This window comes from Pipistrellus kuhlii, unplaced genomic scaffold, assembly GCF_014108245.1.
Source record: "Pipistrellus kuhlii isolate mPipKuh1 unplaced genomic scaffold, mPipKuh1.p scaffold_m20_p_59, whole genome shotgun sequence".
Lineage (NCBI taxonomy): Eukaryota > Metazoa > Chordata > Mammalia > Chiroptera > Vespertilionidae > Pipistrellus > Pipistrellus kuhlii.
The window spans coordinates 1420779-1443101 of record NW_023425561.1 but is presented as its reverse complement, the minus strand read 5'-3'; the positions used below and the strand labels follow the sequence as shown (position 1 = coordinate 1443101).

At 38.7% G+C, this 22323-nt stretch overlaps 1 protein-coding gene across 3 annotated transcripts in view; it reads right to left on the bottom strand.

Annotated features, from left to right (window-relative positions):
• The window catches only part of RTN3 (reticulon 3), a 42787-nt gene that overhangs the window by 13843 nt on the left and 6621 nt on the right, over window positions 1–22323 (bottom strand). The window contains exon 2 of one of the 3 annotated variants that reach the window (XM_045574068.1): window positions 8284–8454. The exons of 1 other annotated variant lie outside the window; for it this stretch is intronic. In XM_045574068.1, coding sequence (XP_045430024.1) covers window positions 8284–8454 — 171 coding nt within the window. Of the gene's footprint in view, window positions 1–8283; window positions 8455–20789; window positions 20847–22323 lie in introns of all 3 variants that reach the window. One more of the 3 variants, XM_045574069.1, reaches the window with a different exon arrangement.

The window sequence follows — 22323 nt, the reverse complement described above, 5'->3', positions numbered from 1 at the left end:
AAAACACAGAGAAAAACCAACGAGGCCCTGGCAGGTAACTCAGTAGGTTAGCGTGTTATCTAGGTGGGCCAAGGTTTTGTGTTCAATCTCTGGGCAGAGCAGATTCATAAATCAACCAATAAATGCAAAAATAAGTGACAATAGATCTCTCCCTCTCCAATAAAAAACAAAATTAATAAAATCAAAGTTAGTTCTTTGAGAATAACAACAAAATAGATAAAACTCTAGCTAGACTGACTAAGAAAAAGTGAAATACACAAATTGCCAATATCAAGAATGAGAGAAATGACATCACTACAGATTCTACAGACATTACAAGGATAAGAGAATATTTTTTAAAATGCTATGCCAGCCTGGCTGGAGTGGCTGTGGATGAGCATCAACCTATGAACCAGGAGGTCATGGTTTGATTACCCGTTAGAGCGCATGCCTGGGTGTGGCTCAATCCCCAATGGCGGGCATGCAGGAGGCAACCAATCAATGATTCTCTCTCATCACTGATGTTTTTCTCTCTCTGAAATCAATATAAAGATATTGAAATAAAAAAATAAATAAATGGATAAACTGGGCTTTGTGTAGTGTGGCCAGTTATAGCATTGTCCTGTACATTGAGAGGTGGCAGGTTTGATTCCTAGTTAGGACATGTATCTGGGTTGCTGGTTTGATCCTGGTCAGGGCACATAAAGGATGTTTCTCTCTCACACTGATGTTTCTCCCTCCCTCCCTCCAATCAATAATAAAAAAAATATATATATATATCCTCAGGTGAGAAAAAAACAAAAGAAAAAGCAAGTCTGGTTTAACATTCATAAATCATTCAATATAATTCATCCTGTCAACAAACTGAAAAAGAATAACTATATAATCATCTTAAAAGATATAGGAAAGGTATTTAACAAAAATCCAATATTCCTTCAGATAAAATCTCTCAGCAAACTAGGTTAGAGAAGGAAATATCCTCAACTTGATAAAGGGAACCTAGAGCTAACATCCTATATAATAAAAAGCGTAATATGCAAATAGACTGAACAGCTGAACAACCAAAGGGTAATATGCTAATGATATGCTAAGGCTGCTCAATAGCTTGCTATGACATGCATTGACCACCAAGAGGCAGACAGTTGACTGGTTGACCAGTCGCTATGATGTGCACTGACCATCAGGGGGCATATGCTCTGACCAGTAGGTTTGCTTGCTGCTGGGGACTGGTTGATCAGGACTGAGTGAGATGGGCCGGACACGCCCTGGAACTCTCTCAGGGTCCCTCCCCAGACTGATCATGCATGGGTGGGGTCCCTCAGCTTGGTCTGCGCCCTCTCACAACCTGAGGCCCCTCCGGGGATGTTGAAGCCGGTTTTAGTCGGATCTGACAGGCCACGTCCCTTGGGAGGGCTCCAGATGCAGGGCTCACTGCTGAGGCAGCACGAGCCTCTCCTGATCCGGACTGACTGGGCGTGCCAGGGCAGGCTGGCAGGCACAGTGGGGCGGGGATGAGCGGGAGCAGAAGGTAGGAGCTGCAGGTGACACTGGACTGCGGGTTTCAGCCTGATCCCTGCAGGCCACCCAGAGGGACCCCACTGTGCACAATTTTGTGCACTGGGCCTCTAGTATTTAATAAAAGAAGACAAGGATTTCTCTCCTAGGACTTCTACTTAATATTGCATTAAAGGATCTAGTCAGTACTGGGGAATAAACCTTCCTTTAATATGTAAAAAAAAAAGTTCTAGTCAATACAGTAAGTCAATAAAAATATGACACCCAAACTGAAAAGAAAGAAAGCAGTAAAACTGTCATTAGTCACAGATGGCATGACTGCCTATGCAGAAGATCTGATGGAATCTATATGAAAGCTATAGAATGAGGTTAGCAAGGTTGCAGAATATAAGGTCAATATACAAAATCAATTATATTTCTACATATTGGCATTAACCACCCAGAAATTGAGTTACTAAAAATACCATTTAAAATAGCATGGAAACACTGAGGCATAGATTCTAGCTAAAGTTATGTAAGACCTATACACTCAAATCTATAAAACATGCTGAGAAACTAATAAAGTCCTAAATTAATAGGATGTTATAATATTTTCATGGGTTAAAAAATAAAAATTGCTAAGATATTAATTGTCCCAAGCTTATCTATAACTCGATGTAATTCCAATCAGAATTTTTGTAGTCTTTTTGGTGGTGGTTGTAAAAAATGGACAAAGTGATTCTAAAATTCCTATGGAAATGCAAAAGACTTACTTTGTGTTTCAATGTTTCAAGTCTTGTGCTGTACTAATTATGCCTCTTATTTTCTTAGATTCCATTTCAATACATAGCACAGCCCCTTTTTATAACTTATGTCAGCAAAACCAATAACTTCTCAGCTATCTTATTTTGCTAATGGCAGATGAAGTATCAAAGAATTCACCAGAGTGTTTCTATTGCTGGTAGAATTATGAGTGATTCCTTCCTTTTATTTTTTGAATCTTCTATAATGTGACCTTATTACTTTTATTTTTAAAACTTTTAGGGGGGAGAAGTAGGTGCTGAGAGATGGTGAGATATTTGACTTTGAGTGTGGGCACATGGTGCAATATACAGATCTTATAACAGAACCCCACACCTAAAACCTATATGATCATGTTGACCAATACCACACCAATAATAAAAATAAATAAAAACTTTAAAGGGTGTCTATCTCTTACCCTTAATAAAAGATGCCCACTGCAGTACCCTTCTTACACCAAAAGAGGGCACTAACACACCCAATGGAAATCTCAAGGTTAAGGGAAAAGATACTGGTTCCTGCCATTTTAGAGAAAACAGGAGCGAACCTTGATGCTCTGTCCATTTTTTTATTACTGAATTTTGGGGGAGCCCTTGATTTGACTCCAACTTCAGTTGTTCCCAAAGGCCAATTGTCTTTTTAAAAATATTTCTACTGATTTCAGAGAGAGAAAGGGAGGAGAGGGATAGAAACATCAACGATGAGAGAATCATCAATCAGCAGCCTCCTGAAGCCCCCTGGGCAGGTGCCCTGACCAGGAGTCGATGGGGACCTTTGTTCACAGGTCCATGCTCAAGCACTGAGTCACGCAGGCAGGGCTGAAGTTTTGTCTGGATGCGAGTATTCCAAATCCTCCAATTTTGTTTTCAAGATGGCTTTGTATTTGCCAGGTTCTATGTGTTTCTATAGATATTTTAGAATAAGCCTGTCGATTTCTAAAGAAAAATTCCTCATGGACTTTGAATTGCCTTGAATCTATAGATGAAAATTGGGCAGGACTAGATGTTAACAATATTGAGTCTTCCAGTCCATGAACACAGTGCTGTATAGCTCTCCTCTTAGGCAGTTCTTTAGCCTCTCTCTGCAGTTCCACCAGGGGGTGGGGCGGGCTGGGGGAAGGGATGGAGGCCCCAGTCAGCCAGTGGGGGCAACAGCAGATTCGGGGGGGGGGGGGTACCCAGCCCGTAGGCGGCAGCCACCAGGGACCCTTCCAGTGCTGGAATTCCATGCACTGGGCCTCTAGCAACAAATAAAACACTGAGCTTTGTGTGTTAACCTAATATCCTGAAACCTTGCTAAATTCACTTATTATTCTTAGTCGCTTTGTACAATAGATTCCTTAGGATTTTCTATGTAAACAATCACGTGTCATCTGTAAATTAAGACAATTTAACAATTTCTTTTCCAGATTTTATTCCTTTCATTTCTATTTTTTATTATAATTCAATGGGTAGGACTTTCAGTGTGATATTGGAAACAAATGGCCAGAGTGAGCACCCTTGCCTTACCCAATCTTAGGATGAAATATTCAATATTTTGGCATTAAATACATCAGTTGTACTTTTCAATAGATGCCATTTAGCCCTAGCCAGTTTGGCTCTGTGGTTACAATGTTGGCAGGTGGAATCAAGGGTCTTGGGTTTAATTCTATACCTTGGTTGCAGGCTCTATCCCTGAGCAGGAGACAACCAATTGATGTGGGTCTCTCATATCTCTCTCTCTGAAAATCAATGGGGGAAAATATCCTTTGGTAAGGATTAACAAAACAAAACAAAAAAAAGATGCAATTTATTAGATTGAGATTACCTTCTATTCCTAAATTTGCTAAAAAACAAAACAAAAACAACAAAATCCCCCAAAACCAAACAAACACCAGCCTTTTTTTAAACCAGATAAGGATGTTTTTCACGTGCCTTTTCTGTATTAATGAAATAATCACATAGTTTTTATTCTTGTTATGTTAATGTGGTAAATTATGTTTATTATTAGATTTCCAATCTTAAAACAAGCTAGTATTCCTGGAACAAACTTAGCCATGATATATTAGCCTTTTGGTATACTGTTGGACTTGATTTGCTAATAATGTTTTAAGAATATTTCATCTTATGTTCACGAGGGATATTAGTCTATAAATTTTTTTGTAATATCTTTGTCCAGTTTTGGTGTTACTATATACTAGCCAGAGTTGGAAAGTGCTCTTTTTCCTTACATGCCTGGAATAATCTAGTAAAACCTCTGGGCCTTGCCAAAACCGGTTTGGCTCAGTGGTAGAGCGTCAGTCTGCGGACTGAAAGGTCCCGGGTTCGATTCCAGTCAAGGGCATGTACCTTGGTTGCGGGTACATCCTCAGTAGGGGATGTGCAAGAGGCAGCTGATCGATGATTCTCTCTCATCAATGTTTCTAACTCTCTATCCCTCTCTCTTCCTCTCTGTAAAGAAATCAATAAAATATATTAAAAAAGAAAGCATCTTTGCTTACTTTCAAAATATTTGGGAATTTTCCTAGGTATCTTATTATCCTGTTTTAATATTTAAGTTCATTATGGTCTTAAAACATATTTGATATTGCCGAGACCGGTTTGGCTCAGTGGATAGAGAGTCGGTCTGCGGACTGAGGGGTCCCAGGTTCGATTCCGGTCCAGGGCATGTATCTTGGTTGTGGGCACATCCCCGGTGGGGGTGTGCAGGAGGCGGCTGGTCGGTGATTCTCTCTCATAGATGTTTCTAACTCTCTATCCCTCTCTCTTCCTCTTTGTAAAAAAGCCAATAAAATATATTAAAAAATCAAAAACAAAAACAAAAACACACAAACTTATTTGGTATTATATTAATCCTTTAAATTTACTGAGTTGTTTTATGGCCTAGCATACTATCTATATTGGTGAGAGTATACCTTGTACACCTGGAAAAGGACTAGAGACTGATACATCTTACTGAAGTAGCTTATATTTGAAAAGATTTATTCATGAAGACAATTTTATTATTATTATTATTATTATTATTATTATTATTATTTAGTAAGACAATTTTAAAAGATTTTCAATTCTGAAACCCACAAAAGAAGATCTGTCATGTTCTTGGTCTCATTATACTGGTCTTCCTTAATTATCATCTAAAAATATTTACTAATCAGCTCTAACCAGTTTGGCTCAGTGGATACAGCGTCAGCCTGTGGACTGAAAGGTCCCAGGTTTGATTCCGTCAAGGGCATATACTTTGGTTACAGGCACATCCCCAGTACGAGGTGTGCAGGAGGCAGCTGATTGATGTCTCTCTCTCGTCGATGTTTCCGACTCTCTATCCCTCTCCCTTCCTCTCTATAAAAATCAATAAAATATATACTTTAAATAAATAAATAAATAAATAATATCTATTAATCATAGAATTTGGTCAGTGACAAATATCCTAAATTTCCATTGCCCCTTTCCCCTCTCACACTGGGTTAAATAACTCAGTTGAGAATTACTTAGTAGTTAAAAACAACTTTAAATACTACAACACCATAAAGTAAAGCAAAATAATTATCACCATATTAACAAGGAAGATGCTGAACCAGTTAGGCCAGTTGTCTAAGGTACACGAAAGCAGGAACTTGCCAGAATTAGACACTGGAGTTCTTATAGTCTAATTATCATATGCCTCATCATTTAAAAAAACTGCTGTGAGAATTGTAACAACTCATGAAGAAACCTAAGATATACCAGAGTCAGAGAACCATATTACTGAAGTGATATTATAAAGATCATCTACTTCAATATCCTCACTTTTCAGATTGTTCAATGTCACACTTGTAGACACAGTAAAAGGAGAATCTGGCACTCCTAAATCCCAGTTCAATAATCTTCAATTACTCAAGAATACCAGCTATCCTTCACTGTCATTTCAAATTCTTGAGTTTATAAAAAATCTTCGATGTTTTCATTGATAATTATGAACAATGCATTCATTTAATTAACAATTAATTAATTACCTGGCCAGCTCCTATACTTGGTGCTAAATGAGTATTTACTATGTCATAGGCAGTTACTTGCATTTTCATATTTAATCTTCAAATATTATAAATTACTACCTCTATTTTAAGGAGAAAAATTTATTTTAAAAAGTATGTTTTTATTGATTTTTTAGAGAGAGGGGAAGGGTAAAGGGTAGAGATAGAAACACGGATGACAGAGAAACATCAATTGGCTGCCCCTGCACACCCCATACTGAGGTAGAACCAGTAGCCTCAGTTCCTGACACTCAAACACTTAGCCACACCAACTGGGCAAGGATTAAACTTTAGGAAGATCAAGCTGTCTGCCATGTTCCTTAGGAAAGAAATGCCTTATAACAGGTAAATGGCGCCCTTCTGCTACGGCAGCCATGGCTCTGTGGTACCCCATGGCTATGGCCCTCAACAAGGGCCACAAAGTGACCACGAATGCAAGGAGGCCGAGGCACAGCCAGGATCACGGGCACCTCACCAAACACACCAAAGTAGTGCACGTTGGTGAGGGACAAGGTCCAAGAGTTGTGTGGTTTGCTCCTCAGGAAGGGCGGCCCAGGAGGAGGAGCTGAGCGGAGTTCCGGCCGCAAGAAGAAGGGGAAACCAGCTGCTGAGGTCTGAGCCCCCTCCCCACTCTGTGCATGAACACCTTACAGAAAAAAAGGAAGAGGTATAATCACAGTAAGTTCACACCAACAACAACCTCATTTTTGTCTTATATAACTCTCTGTATGATTTCATTTGAAAAAGGAAGTATAGAACTTGGCATCAGATTAGAGGATGATGTTCCTTTTGGAGGGCCTTAGATATCTTTTTTTCTTACACTTTCCAAGACTCCAGAAAAGACAGCATTTTAACTGAAGGCTAGGAAAGTGATCATTTAAATAAACAGAAGATTAGGGGAAAGGCTTCTAGTACCATATAATGAGTTTGGCCTGAACAATACTAAGTAAGGTCCAAAGCAGAAGAATACGTACTAAGCTGTCTTAAGTATTACTCACAAAATAGTACTACAATACAGGTTACCTACTTTCAGAGCATAAACTCTCTATGGTATAAAATCAAGTTAATTAAAAGTTTCATTTACTGTCTATCCCAGCAGGAATTCTTTTATCTTTGATTGCCAAATAGATTGCACAAAGCCCATAGCAAAATACTCAAGGGCTAAGTAGTGTTATTATTATGGAGATTTAAATAAGCCTTGTAAGTAAATAGGAGCCTAAAGATATTCTTTTTAAAATAAATATTTTTGTACTGATTTCAGAGAGGGAGAGGGTGAGGGAGAGATAGATAAAAACATCAATGATGAGAATCACTGATAGGCTACCTCCTGTATGGTTCCCACTGGGGACCAAACTAGCAATCCAGGCATGTGGTCTGACCAGGAACCGGAACTGTAAACATCTGGTTCAAAGGTCTATGCTCAACCACTGAGCCACACTGGCTGAGTATAAAGAGATTCTTTTCTAAAAAAATACATATATATATTTAGAGAGGAAGGAAGAGGGAGAGAGAGCTAAGCAATCAATGATGAAAGAGAAGCATTGATCGGCTGCCTCCTTCCTGCACACCCCACACTGAGAATTGAGCCCCTAACCTGGGCATGTGCCCTGACTAGAAATTGAACCATGACCTCCTGGTTCATAGGTTGACCCGCAATCACCAGCCATGCCTTCTGGGCAAGAGATTCCTTTTTTTGGGGGGCAAGAGTTTCTTAAAAGCAGTGTTCACCCTAGGGTCAACCAATTAGGAAAGGAGAACATAGGAAAAATTGGAATAAAATTTTTTTTTTAGAATATTAACTTTAATAATAGGTCTGCTTTGGGAAATATTTATATAAGAAAACCAAGCAAACATTTAAAAAAAAAACTCACAAAAAAACAGCCCTTCCTCTCCCATGTTCAGTGTGTTTCTATCCTAGCCATTATCTGGTGATATAAATCAGAGACTAAGAAAAATGGCACTGTGATAAAGTCATCATAGCAGAATTAACCACATGCAGTATTTCAAATAGAAAGGGTTACCTGAGAAGTCTGTCAGAAGTCTTGCTAGGACATGCTCGTTTACCAGTTCAGTCTTGTTAAGGCTGGAAATAACATCTATAACAGGGGGCTTTTCAGAAACCCCAAGGTCAGATCCAGTCTTGACATCGATGTGTTCTAGGACATAGTGCGATCCCTGCGGCTGAGAATATTCTGGAACAAATGTGAAAGTCTGCCTGAGTATTTCTTCAGAAGGAGATTCTATTCTATCTTGTAACTTCTCCCCCTGCCTTTCACTCAGCTCTTTAAGGGCTTGGATTGTGAGCTGTTCCTGCTCCAAGTCCAGAGATGCCATTGAAGTCCCGTGGGCGGGGAAAACGTCCGAAAGTTCACTGCCACTTGTTCCTCTGTTTTGTTCAGAGTGTCTGCTTTTTAGGACTTTAATTTCAGAACCACCTGACTCACTTGCAGGCAAGACTGCTACAGGAAAAGTTGTTGTGAAATCCATAGTCTTCTCTTCTGTTGCTTCAAATCCATTTCCTTCCTCTCTATCTCCTATCCCTTTCTCCCTGGTTTCTGTAAAGGCTGCTATCAGGTCCTCTGGGGAAGAATCATCTATATATGTAATATTTTTTTCATGTAATGACTCCAAATAGGCAGAGGCTGTCACATTTAGTGAGAATTCTGTCTCATTAAAATTATCTGAAGATGCTGCTAAAGGAAGTTTTGGGTCCTCGGTTATAACCACCTTTTCAGCAGGAGTAATTTCACTCATTCTATCTGACTGCTTCACATCTCCTGACATGACACTCATATCATGTACTTGGGAACATGCCACCATACCAGCTGGACTCCTTTTAAGAAAATCAGGCTGAACTTTTGGCTCAGAGTCATTGATGGACCCTTCAAAGTTTTCGGATGTTTTGCTTTCCCTATTATAACTGTGAATTTTTTGGACATCTCTTTCATCTGCTTTTACAATAGCACTTGAAGTGGAGACAGGTTTTTCAGTCTGAATTTTGCTACTTTCAAATGCAACCTCAGCTGTGATGTCTTCTATTACTGTGTCATCGGACTCACCAGAACTATCCGCCTCCACCCCTTCTCCCACCGGAGTGCTCGGCCAGCTCGGTTCGCCTCTCAGGTGGCCATCAGGTCCAAACCCTGTCACTGTGGCCGCGCCAGAACCCAGCGAGACACACGTCTCAGATGGAGACACAGGTGACTCTGAAAGTGTGTCATCTTGTTTCTGCACATTGCCGCGTACACCTCTGCTATTGGCCTCTGTTACGGAACTGAGACAGTCTGGTACAGATTTTCTAATGACAGCATTTTCTTGTGAGAGAGATGATTCTGCCCCGTCACATGTTGATTTACTGATGGGAGTGCTCCCACTAACAGAACATACAGAAGTTTTCTGATGAGTGTTAGCTTTAAGATTTATAACTGGAATTTTTGAATTATATTCACTCATGTCAGGTCCTGCAGCTTTTATGATGTAGTCAGATTTGTCACTCTGCTGTTTCACTTGGGGAACCAAATCCCAAGTCAGTACCTCATTAGTGAAGTTATGCATATCGCTCACACATCTAGACACCTCTTCCAGTGCTGCAGTTGTGTGTGAAAACTGTCTAGTGAGCAATGCAGAGGTTGGGTAACACCCTGCCTCTTTCGTTCTCAGTGGAAATACTTTGTCATTAGACTCTGCAATGTCTGCAGGTGATTCTCTATCAGTGTGCATTGTCCAACTACCAAAATCATTTGTGCTCTCCTTATATGCATCTTTAAATTCTTTGTCAAATGCCGCTTTGTCAATAATTACTTCAAATGGGGATTCAGGGGAATCCTTTTCAGTACCACCACCTCCTGAAACTTTGCACGGGGACAAGGAGTATGTACAACTGCCTTCTGCCTTAGGCTGCTCGGCGGGCGGTTTCTGGGCAGTTAGCAAACTGAACTTGTCACCAGCATCCACGGCAGTTTTGTCGTCCCTACTCGGTATCTCATTTGGGTTCTTGGACTCTTGATCCTTATTTATTTGCTCTTCCATCTGGACAACTTTCTTTGAGAGAAAAGCAGGACGATCTGGGAAACGGGCTGGAATGGAAGGATGGTTACAGTGACCTCCTTCTGCAACAGAAACTGGGGAGTTGGCTGCGTCTTCACTGGTCCCCCGAGGCTTTTCCGTCGTTTTCACATCTGGAAGAGCCAAGCAGCCTTTCCCCTTTCCTTCTTTGGCTAAAACAGGCTGGCTGCCTAACTCTCTGCTTTGCTCTCCATGGAGTACTGTAAGGTCAGTGTTATATGTTTCTGAAGATGCAAAAGAGGAGGAAGTCCTAATTTCTGAAGGTGGCTCATCAGAGCAGAGAGAGCTCAATCCCTCTATGATTGAAATTTGAAAGAAAAGAATTGTTTACCAAGTACAATTACACATTAGCTAGTCAGGCCAAGCAGCATGCGTTTTATTTTTTTAAAATACATATATACACACAGGATGTATATATACACACACAAATATTTAACAAAAACAATGCCAACGGTTATCCTATAAAACATGCATAAAATTGCCAACGGTGAAACAGAAAAGCCACATCATGCTGCAAATTGCAAATGACAAAAAAATTCATGATCAATACTTCTCAGTCTGTTTTTTTCCATTGTAAAGGGAAAGCATAAAAAGAGATGAGACTGGAACACCTGGGAAAGTTTCCCTCCTTTGTTTTGGTAGAGCTATTTCATAGAAATTAATGCAATCCATACAAAATAACTTGATGTTATGAAGCACTGACATACTCATCTGTAAACTGAACAATTCAGAAGACACTGCTTCTATAAACCCACTGCTACAGTCTGAGAATGTGAGAACAGACAGTGGCCAGAGTTCTTTTTGATTTTTAGGCGATACAGTGAATCCCCTGAGCCTAAAAATCAGACTAGAATTATCCTGTTCTATCCACTGGGAGACTGGTCCCATGTACAGATGGCCTCAATTTTAAGCTAAAGGTACTGAAAAAGCTTGCCTGTTCAAAAAACCTAGCACCAATTTGCCAATGCAACTAAAACTGAAATATGCAAATTGATCTCTTAAGAGATAACTCTAGAAATCCTTTTAAGACAGAAAATATCATTCTAAAAAGTATACATTAAGGCTTACTAGTTATTAATACCAGTGTAACCGCTGATTTAGCACACTGCTTTCCAACTGCCCAACCTAGCAAGTTTCTACTGGGGAAAAGACGAAAAACAACTGTTCCGAGCGAGGGCAGGCACTGTCTTGGAACATTCTTCCATGTTGTTGGATCTTTAGAGTTGGAACAAAATTGGTCTTAAGTCATTCCATATGAATGAATCAAAGGTTCAGGCGAGACCTAAATAGACTCAGGGTAGCAAAGCCTTGAGTGAGTAATAGGGAAGATGTGAAAGAGAAAAACCCTTGGGATTACCCTTATTCAGCTTATATTCTTTTTCATGTGAGAAGCTAAATAATTAGACAAAAGAAAAATTATTACCTTATTCAAAACTGAGGCCCGACGCATGAAATTCATGCGAGGAGCTCAGCCCTGCGGCCCCGCCCACTGGTTGTTCAGGAAGAACGGTCCAGCTTCTGGTCTAATTAGCATATTAGCTCTTCATTATGTAGGATAACTTTATAAACTCAAAAATAAATAAGAATATCTTACTGCAATAAATAAATTCCATTATTATAAAAGTGTTCCTAAATGCCAGCTAACATTCCTCTATTTCAAGACATCACTGAAATGTGATGTAATACAATTGGGCCTTCAGAATAGTATGACTGAAATTTGGGTACAAGCATTCTACTCTATGACTCAGTGGCTCAATGGCTGAGCATTGACTTATGAACCAGGAGGTCACAGTTCAATTCCTGGTCAGGGCTAATGTGCAGGTTGTGGGTTTAATCCCCAGTATGGGGCATCTCTCATCATTGATGTTTCTAACTCACTCTCTCCAGGAAAAAAAAGGACATATATATGTATATACATATATATAATTTTAAAGAGAAGTGTGGTGGTACAGAAAATATTTGAAATAAGCTGCAATTTAAATTTAGTTTCAATGTCGTAAATAAACATGGTCACACCTATCATTATAAAGTATGATATTCAGCTAGACTGGATTAAGGATATAAAAGAACTCAGCATTATAGGTTAAAAGGTTCAAAACCCTGAAATTTGAAAAACTATTTAAAAACAAAAAAAAAAACAAAACTATAGGCTGCATTTAAGACAGAAATATTCCACAATATGAGCTATGTATTGTTACTGAATTTACTATTCCTATTTCTGTCAGGAAGCATTCAATGTACTAAATCTGGATTCAAGTAAAACGGGAACCCCTCCCTCCAAACAGGAACACACTGAGGTGTGTGAAACCGCCTCCGTCAGAATGCTCAGCCTACCTGCTCTATAGAGATGGAGATTTCAGAAGGTTCAGGCCTGTCATCTTACAGGCCGAAGTGAGCAAAATGAATTAGTAATAACTCAACAAAAATTTGAGTGCCTGTCATGCACCAGACACTTTTAGAAACTAGGTTAAAAGCAGTTGAACAAAACAGAAAATATATTTGTCTTTGTAGAGCTTACAATACAGAGCAGGAGACAAACAATAAGCAGAACCAGTAAGTAAAATGAGGATGACTGGGGGTGGCCTTGATAAAATGAAAGCAATTTATATTGATTGCTAACCAAAGAATACACACTTTGCCAGGGGTGCAGGGCTGGCAAGCATGGTAGAAGCATTCTATGCTTTGTCAGAACACAAATTTGTCAGTTTCCCAAGCCTTGCTTCAAAAATTTTGAGTGAAGTGTATAATAATCTGAAATAAAGTTAGATTAGGTCAGAATTCTTACTCTCACAATACCAACAAACAAGTCCTATACTGAACGTCATGACTGCCTGACAGACGGCAAGCATTTCTGTGGTGGTGGCTGCTGATCCTAACTTTTTACTAGCTGGGTTGGCTTGGTGGACTGAAGGGTCAGGCGCATGCAGGAAGAAGCCGATCAATGATTTTTTTTTCTCATCATTGATGTTTTTGTCTTTCCCTCTCTCTTCCTCTCTGAAATCAACGAGAACATATTTAAAAACAACAACAATCCTAACTTTTGAGAGTGGAAGGGAGGGAGGGAGGGAGACAGACAGAGAGAGAAAATCAAGACACATCGATTGATTGCATCCTGCATGAGCCCTGACAGGGGCTGAGCCTTCAATTGAGGTACTTGCCCTTGACCTGACCAGAATCCAATCTGCGACCCTTCAGTCTGTAGGCCGATGCTCTATCCATGGAGTCAAACCAGCCAGGGTGATTGCAAGCATTTTACCAAAAATTCTATAATATGAAAAAACATTTCCTTGGCTAGTTAAAACCCTAACAAACTTGGACAACCTGAGTTGTACCAAGACGATGAGAAAAATGGGCTGGAAGTAAAGAGTTTATTAAGAAATGAAAACATTAAATAGAATGAAGGTCAGAATGTAATAAGCCTTTTAGAACAGCTACCATAAACAAAGACTCTTCCAATTAGTCAGTATGGCACTTAATAAGTCACTGATGGTGTGCAAGTCTGTCCTGATAAAATGGCAGAAATCTCTAGGGAGTTTGAAAATGGTTAGTTTTTAACACTATACATTGTGAGACTGCCTGATGAAATAACTCCGGGTTATCTTACATCTCAGAAAATGTCCACTACCCTTTCCTCTTTCAAAAGATAGGCCTTCACATGTAACACAAGAGACTGTCAACGTTACTCAGAACAAATGTCTGTCAAAAAATTCCCCCATCATGAATTTATTCTAGTTATTTGTTATAACGAGATTTAATGTGCACATTCATCTTCAAAAATGCTAATCACTTAAAATTATGGCACTACTCTATTAACAAACAAGGGTTACACATCTACTAGAAGGAATCAACATATGGTAAGAGATACAAATGTCATAACTCTATAATGATCATAGAATGTCCCCAAAATGACCCAGTACTGAGCTCCTTGGTTACCCTTATCTTCTTAAACTCTAAATTCTCACGTCTCCATTTCTGAAATAAGAGTAGGAAATTAAGCTGGCATCAGTCATAGACTAAATTTCTAGACCACTCCCAGGCCAAAAATGCAAGATTCTTTTATCACACTTACTAATCATGTAGCCTTAGCAAATTGCTTAATCTCATCTAAACAGGGGGGGATATTTAAAGCACTCTAACTCAAGAACTGCTGTCAGGGTTAAATGAGTCAATACAAGTGAAGTGCTTAGAACAGTATTTATCAAATTCTCAATAAATGTTCTCAAACAGCACATTCTAAAATAATAATAATAATAAAAAAATCTCCTGACATAGAGACTCCAGACCAGCTGTCTTTTAAACATATATATAATTGATTTTTACAGAGAGGAAGGGAAAGGGATAGAGTTAGAAACATCAATGAAAGAGAAAATGATCAGTTGCCTCCTGCACACCCCCTACTGGGGATTTGCCCACAACCAAGTACATGCCCTTGACCAGAATCGAACCTGGAACCCTTCAGTCTGCAGGCTGATACTCTATCCACTGAGCCAAACTGGTTAGACCAGCTGCCTTTTTATTAGGGGAGAGAAAAAGACATATTATCAAATCATAACTCCTTCAACCTGCTATATAATACAGAAAATCCTCATTCTGGGCTTTAGACACATTCTCTCCTACCATTCACAAATTTTTAAAAAAAAGGAATTTAAAGAACTTTCATCTTTACCAAATTTTAGGTGATGCAACTTCTAAATCAGTTAGTACAAACCAAATACCTTTGACATTCCAAGAACTGCTAGGTTCTATGTGGATAAAGACATTTAAAGCAGCCCAATTAAAAAAAAAAAAAAAGTTTCCTGAACAAAATGTTTCATGAACAAAACGTTTCATCAAATGATCTTTATCACTATCAAGGTCAAAGTAAATTTAAGTTCAATGTCCGACTAGCTGAACAATTTAATAACCTAGCACAAAACTAGCCTTTGACACCATTTTTCACAGTCCCTTTCAAACTGCAGAGCAACAACTGGCCTGCACTAGTACATCACTGGTCTAATCTCTGACTCACTGACTCAGAGATTCCATCAGAGGATAAAGCTCAGGAATCTGCATGACAAGTTTCCCAGATAATGAACTTGGTTTGAGAACCACACCTTGACTGTATTTTATTAGCTTCTAAAAGAGCAGAAAGAATGAGCTGCATATCAGAACTCTAGTCCTGTCAAAACCCATAGATGACACCGACACTCTCACTCCTCACCAGCCCTCTTTGTCCAGGAGCACAACTTGCAGGTTAGTAGGGGATGGAACAGGTATTGTCCTTGGTGCTGCTTTAAATGTATCTATACTAGAGGCCCAGTGCACGAATTCATGCACAGGTGGGCCCTTTGGCCTGGCCAGTGATGGAGGCCTATCAGGGGCCAGCTGGCTGGGGGAAGGGACCACAGGAGGTTGAGTGGCCGGCCCCCCAGATTGGGGCTGATGGGGGGGCTGGCCAGAGAGAGGGGCTGTGGGAGATTGGCCGGCCAGCCAGCCCGGGGGGGGGGGGGGGGGGAGAGAACGGGGACCACAGAAAGTTGGCTATGGGAGTGCACTGACCACCAGGGGGCAGGTCCTGCATTGAGTGTCTGCCCCCTGGTGGTCAGTGTACATCATAGCGACTGGGTCATTCTGGTCATTCAGTCATAATGGTTGGTTAGGTATGTATGTATATGTATATATATATATATATATATATATATATATATATATACACACACACACACACACACACACACACATATATTGATTTTTACAGAGAGGAAGGGTAAGGGATAGAGAGTTAGAAACATCAATGAGAGAAACAATGATATATATATTAATTGTACTTTATAATTTTAAATTATATATTAATTATAAAGTACAGTAACTTGAAATTTTGCTTGGAATAAGAAGAGTGCCATTTAGCTAGAAAATACAGTATGAGAACTGAAGAATTTTTCCTCTTCTGTGCCCAGAGTATTTTATCTTACAGAATAAGTGGGAGTTAAAAATGATATTATGAAAAAACTTCCAAGTAAATGCTTTATAACATCAAGTAAATTATTCAAATTAAATAAAACCATATACATTTACAATTCAAAATATGTTCTCTTTACTGTTTCTTGTTCCCCAAACTTAGTTCTCCCAAAAAAGAATGAGTAGCTTAGAAGTCTGTTACAATTGCCATTTGGTTACTAGTTACTCCCCCCTCTCCTTAGGCATTCATTACTTTTAATTAAAAGGACTCCTGTAACTTGGAAAAACATACCGTCAATGAAGAAAAACTGCCAGCCTCTAAGTAGCCACTTAGTTACTTTTTCAACAAACATCTATATGCACAGTCATACAAGGGAGGCTTGAAATATTCAGGTATAGGTTTTCCTACACTTGAATTTTCTCATGTTCACAAAACAAGACAAATTTTCGTGCAAAACAACACCAGCAACTTTCAGCCACAGCAGCATCAAAATAGGAAGTTAGCCAGCAGACACTTTGCAGCCAAGCTAGATCCTAAACAAAAAGTCTCTTTTGTACAAAGAAAAATGTTTTGCTTTTGTTAAAAAAAAAAAAAGGCTGTAACTGGCAAAATTTCCCCCGCACTGCTTGCTTCTAAGTTCAGTGTATAACTTCCTATTCCAGATGCCTACTGTGCTACTCAAATTGATTATAAATGTTGATTACTGCAAATGCACTTCCAATTCTGTATGTAGATTTAAAAAAAAATCCTTTCCAATCTTTTTACCTACTTTTCTTCCAATGTTTCCTAAATAAAATCATAGTAAGTCTACATTTTTATCAAAGGTTTCAAAAGTAGAAACCAAATTTCAGTTTTACTTTGTGTCTGATTAAAGGAATACATCCCTCAAATGATACTAAATTGCCTAACTAAAAGCAATATGGTTAAAATAGTAATTTTTGCTTCTTCTGCTCTTATGATTTTAACATTAACCTCAAAATGACATTTCTAAAAATACCTGTAAACCCTAAAATACAACTAATATACTTTATCATCTTTACATTAGGTAGTGGTTATGGGCATGGGCTTTGAATCCTAGGTCTGTCCCTTACAGTGTGACCTTGAGCAAGTCATTTCACCATTTTAAACTCCAGTTTCCTCAATTGGTAAAAGAACTAGTATCTTTCTTTACTCCATAAAATTGGCTATGAAGATTAAATGAGATAATCCATATAAAGTACTGCGCCCTGGCCTCCTAATATTTTAGTTTATCTGAACATCGTCCTGATACGCTAATAAGGTTTTGGGTTTGATCCTGGTCATGACACAGATAAAAATCAACCAATGAATGCATGAATAAGTGGAACAAAATCAATGTGTGTCTGTCTGTCTCTCCTTTCCCCTCTCTAAAATCAATCAATTAAAAAAATAATAATAAAGTACTGAACATCATATAAGCTCAATAAAAATTAGCCACATACTACATCTATACATCTGTTAATATCTTTATTTTACAGAACAGGAAAACATTATAAAAACTTACTCCCCTATTTGGAAATGCTCAGAGATTAGGCTGAAATTTAATTCTTTAATGAGAAAAAAGGAGTCAATAAGCAAAGACCTACTCAGGAGGATTATTCCACTGACATTCTCATCACAAATCTATTAGCTTTCAAAAACTAAACTGCTAGTTTAAGTAGCGGTATACCTCAAAGTAATACAACTTAATGAATATTACGTGATTTCTTTTTGAAATATTAAAGTGCCTTTCTTTAATGGTCCAAATTAATAAGTTTTTGGTACATGCATCTCATTGAAGCCCAATAATGATAAGTACTTATTTCAGGATTAAAAATGTCATTCTTAAATATGAAAATGTCTCATTTAATTATTGCTACATATTGCTTAATATGGTTTAGATATACATACAAGTGAGGCACAATTCTCCAAGGCATTAGGCTCAGGATAGGGAAGCCAGAGTCATGTTAGTTGGGTTAGTGCCAGTGATGGACGCAAGGTCCCTGTTGGGGGCAGCAGCTACTCAAAGGCTTTCATTGGGTGGACGAGTCTCAACTATTCTTCCAGGAATTTTAATCAAGTACATGATCAACTTCCTCTCCCCTTATTTTTTAAAATTGTTATTGTTAAAAGTACTACATATGTTCCCCCTTTTCCTGTTGACCTCTTCTAGCCCACTCTTCCTTATTTTTATTTTATTTTATTATTTTTTATAAGATAGTAATGTTTATTGTTCTTCCCTTATTTTTAAATTTTATTTTTATTTATTGATTTGAGAGTAAGAAAAAAATAAATTTTGTTGTTCCACTTATGTATTTGTTGGTTGATTTTTATATGTGCCCTGACCAGGAATTGAACCCTCAACCTTGGCTTATCAGGATGAACTCTAACTAATGGAGCTACCCAGCCATGGTTTCCCTTATTTTTATTAAGGTACACTAGAAGCACCAGTCTTGGCTATGCTACAGCACACCTAGTAGCTTGCCAAGGCGTTACCTCAAACAACTGAACAGGCTGATCTTTAGGCCTGCCAATGAAGTAGAGTACTAACTGGGTTACTTTTCCATTATGCGAGCAAGGAGAACATGTGCGTGTGCGTGTGTCTGTGTTTTGCAAAAGAAAGTGCATAATAGAGGCTGGACTGGAACACTTTCAGGGCTCTGACATTTTTAACTGACTTTGTACAATACCCTTTTAGCAATAGCACTATCCTGAATCTGCACTGGTCAAAATCCCCCCCCCCCCCCGGCCCTCCACATCCCCATCCAAGGACATGCTTATTGATTTCAAAGTAACTCTTTGTATGTGTAATTTTTTCTAACAGGGATTAAAATAACGTTTAAATCTCACCATCCTATACATCAGGTATGCTGTGCTTAGGTTGCACTGTTACACTACTTAGCATATCAACTATCGTTTCTACATTAAAAAAGTGACTGAAAGTTATAGCTACAAAGAATATCTTTTAAAAGATCTGAAATATTTACAGTAGAGAAATACAATTATTTGTTCTATTTACATTGTGTTTTTACTGATTTATTTTCTGCAGTGGAATAAATATAGTATTTACCTAAATTATTTAATTTCCGAGGGGGGGGAAAAACCCTTAAAAAATATCATTCTGGCCGAAACCGGTTTGGCTCAATGGATAGAGCGTTTGGCATGGGGACTGAAAGGTCCTGGGTTCGATTTCAGTCAGGGGCATGTACCTTGGTTGCGGGCACATCCCCAGTAGGGGGTGTGCAAGAGGCAGCTGATTGATGACTCTCATCGATGTTTCCAACTCTCTATCTCTCTCCTTTCCTCTCTGTACAAAATCAATAAAATATATTTTAAAAAAATCATTCTGGTTGGGTTCCAGATGTCAAGAATCTCTTGGTAGGTTTCAGTTACTTTTTAACACTCAGAAAATACCTATTTTTTTAAAATGTAATTTGACCCACAAGGTATCAAAATAGGGAGGCAAATTATAAAGGGTTTAGGCTCTAATGTTAGCAGCCTTTAAAAGCAACAAATTATCACTTAAAAGCAACAAGTCATGTTTCTTATGAAGCAGATTAAACTCTGAAAACATATTTTGTGGGGTTCATGTTACTTCATTGTGTTTTTATTCTTTTAAGGCCAGTCTTCCTAACAAGCCAGCATCCAGACTCTGCTCTAGAGAATTCAGCAGGGACAATAAACTGCAAAGGTTTCTTAGATCTATCCAGTGAGTTTAATTACCTTTGTTTAATAAGGGTTTTCCACTGACCTATATTTGATGTCAGGTACAACAGCACAAACAAAACAGCACTTTATTATTAGTGCAAATCAACAAAGCACCAACACTCTTCCAGCTTTCCTAGCAGTGCTATTACCTCCACAACCTACAGCTATCTCACTCAGGTTCCTTCCTTATTGGTTGGCAGATCTAAAAAAAAAAAAAAAAAAAAAAAAAAAAAAAAAAAAAAAGCCACAGCTTAATCTGTAGGAAAACAAGCCTTGCTTGCCAAAAAGTCAACTGACTTGTTCAATGTTTCTAGGCGATTTGGAACTCGCCTAGGTCTTTGGACAAATCTCAGAGACGTTCACACTAAAAAACTCGAGCTATACTAGTTCAGTGGAAGCACACTTACACCGTTTTTTGTTTTTGTCCCCCCCTCCCCCCCCCCAAAAAAAATCCAATACCTCTCCAAAGCAGTTACATAACTGCAAATGGGTAAGTTAAGTGCAGTCTGGGGGTGGATTGTTTTCTGAGCCATAATTCTATCTGTGCCAAATTCTATGGCGAGTTTTTAATTTAAAAAAATACTCAATACCAGAACTCAAGCTTGGGCTATGTTCAAGGGTCCACCTAGCCTCATTCTACTTTACTAACCTTTACAGAAAACCCATCGGGAACTGCTAAACAGTATAAAGAACTGGCTTGTAACTAGTTTTTATTTTAAGAGATTGGGGGTAATCAACATGTGCCATATATCCCCAGTTACAGCCTCTTTCTCAACATTTTTCTTTTATGAATGTACAGAAAAAAAATGACAGACTTGCCTTGTGAGGTCGAAAATAGAGATACAGGCTGAGAGGAAGAGGAAGAAACAAAGGAATCTGAAAGAAAATATACAGCGTGAGAATTTGACCACCTCACACAGGAATTTTAACTTTTATTTGGCCAAGCATCGTAACTTCATTGGGTTTGAGCAAGAGAGAAAACCCAAGTCTCTTCATTTCCAATTACTGTTTTCACTCACCTGAAAACAAAATCTTATTTCATTTTGAGATGCATTTCTAAAAGTTAATTCATTTTTTTTTGGGGGGGGGGGGGGACAGGCGGGGAGAATCAAATAGTCCCCCTCCGCAGGAAGAAAAGAGGTTCTGCTCGTTTGTTAAGCAAGTACAACCTCAAGAAAGATGATGCTCCCTGCGACTCTTTGTGGGAAAGGAAAAATAGGTATCTGATTATTAACTGATATTTGCTTTTAACCATTTTAAACTGCATTTTGTGAAGTCAATCACAAAAACATGAGCATTTAAACATACATAGCTGGTAAATATGCAAAGTTGACCCTAAATACTTAAAAACAAACAAACAAACAAAAAAAAAACAGAATTCACAGGGAAAATAGGACTACATGAGAAATCTTTATCTTTTAAAGTTATACTCCTCTACATTTGGCAACATGTATCAAAAATGTAAAGGTACCCCCCCGCCATGTTCTTTAATGTCTAGAAAATTTAACCTACAGATATATCTACATATATGTACAAAGACATGTGTATGAGGATATTCATAAGAGCATTGGTTATAAGTACTAGAAATAATCTAAATGACCATCAATAGAAAACTACGGAATACTTGCTATTGTGAAAAAGAATGAGGTTCAGGTATAGATGCTGATATATATCTCAATACATTAAATTTAAAAAGCAAAGTGCAGGCCCCACCAGTGTGGCTCAGTGGTTCAGGACTGACCTATGAGACAGGAGGTTGTGGTTCAATTCCTGGTAAAAGCACATGCCACGTCGGTAGGGGGAGTGCAGGAGGCAGCCAATTGATGATTCCCTCTCATCATTGAAGTTTCTCTCTCTCTCCCTCTCCCTTCCTCTCTGAAATAAATTAAATATTTTTTAAATGGCTAAAACTTCTGCTCTCATTCAAAAATATCCAAAGGCCTACTTTGTGCCAGGTCCTGTTCAGGCATTAGGTATAGAACAGTGAAAACAACAGCACTAATCTTCACTCTGATGGAATTTACACTCTGGTGCGGAAGACAGACAAAGTCAGTCAAATACAGTAAGATAGATTATGACAAGTAATAACAAAAATAAAACAGGGAGGCCTGTAAGGTGCTTTGTGCCTTTAAATAATTTGGCCAGGAAAGACCTACAGAAGCGAGGGAGGGAAGAGCGGGAGGGTTGTGTGGGAGAGCACCTGTGCAGGGTGAGCAGCGCACAGGGCTCTGAAGTAGAGGGTATTGGGTGTGAAGAAAGCACGGAGATCAGTGTGACTGAACCTGGATGATCGAGGAGGAGGGGTTGGGGCCAGATAATACAGGGCGACATGCGCCCACTAAGGACTTTGGCA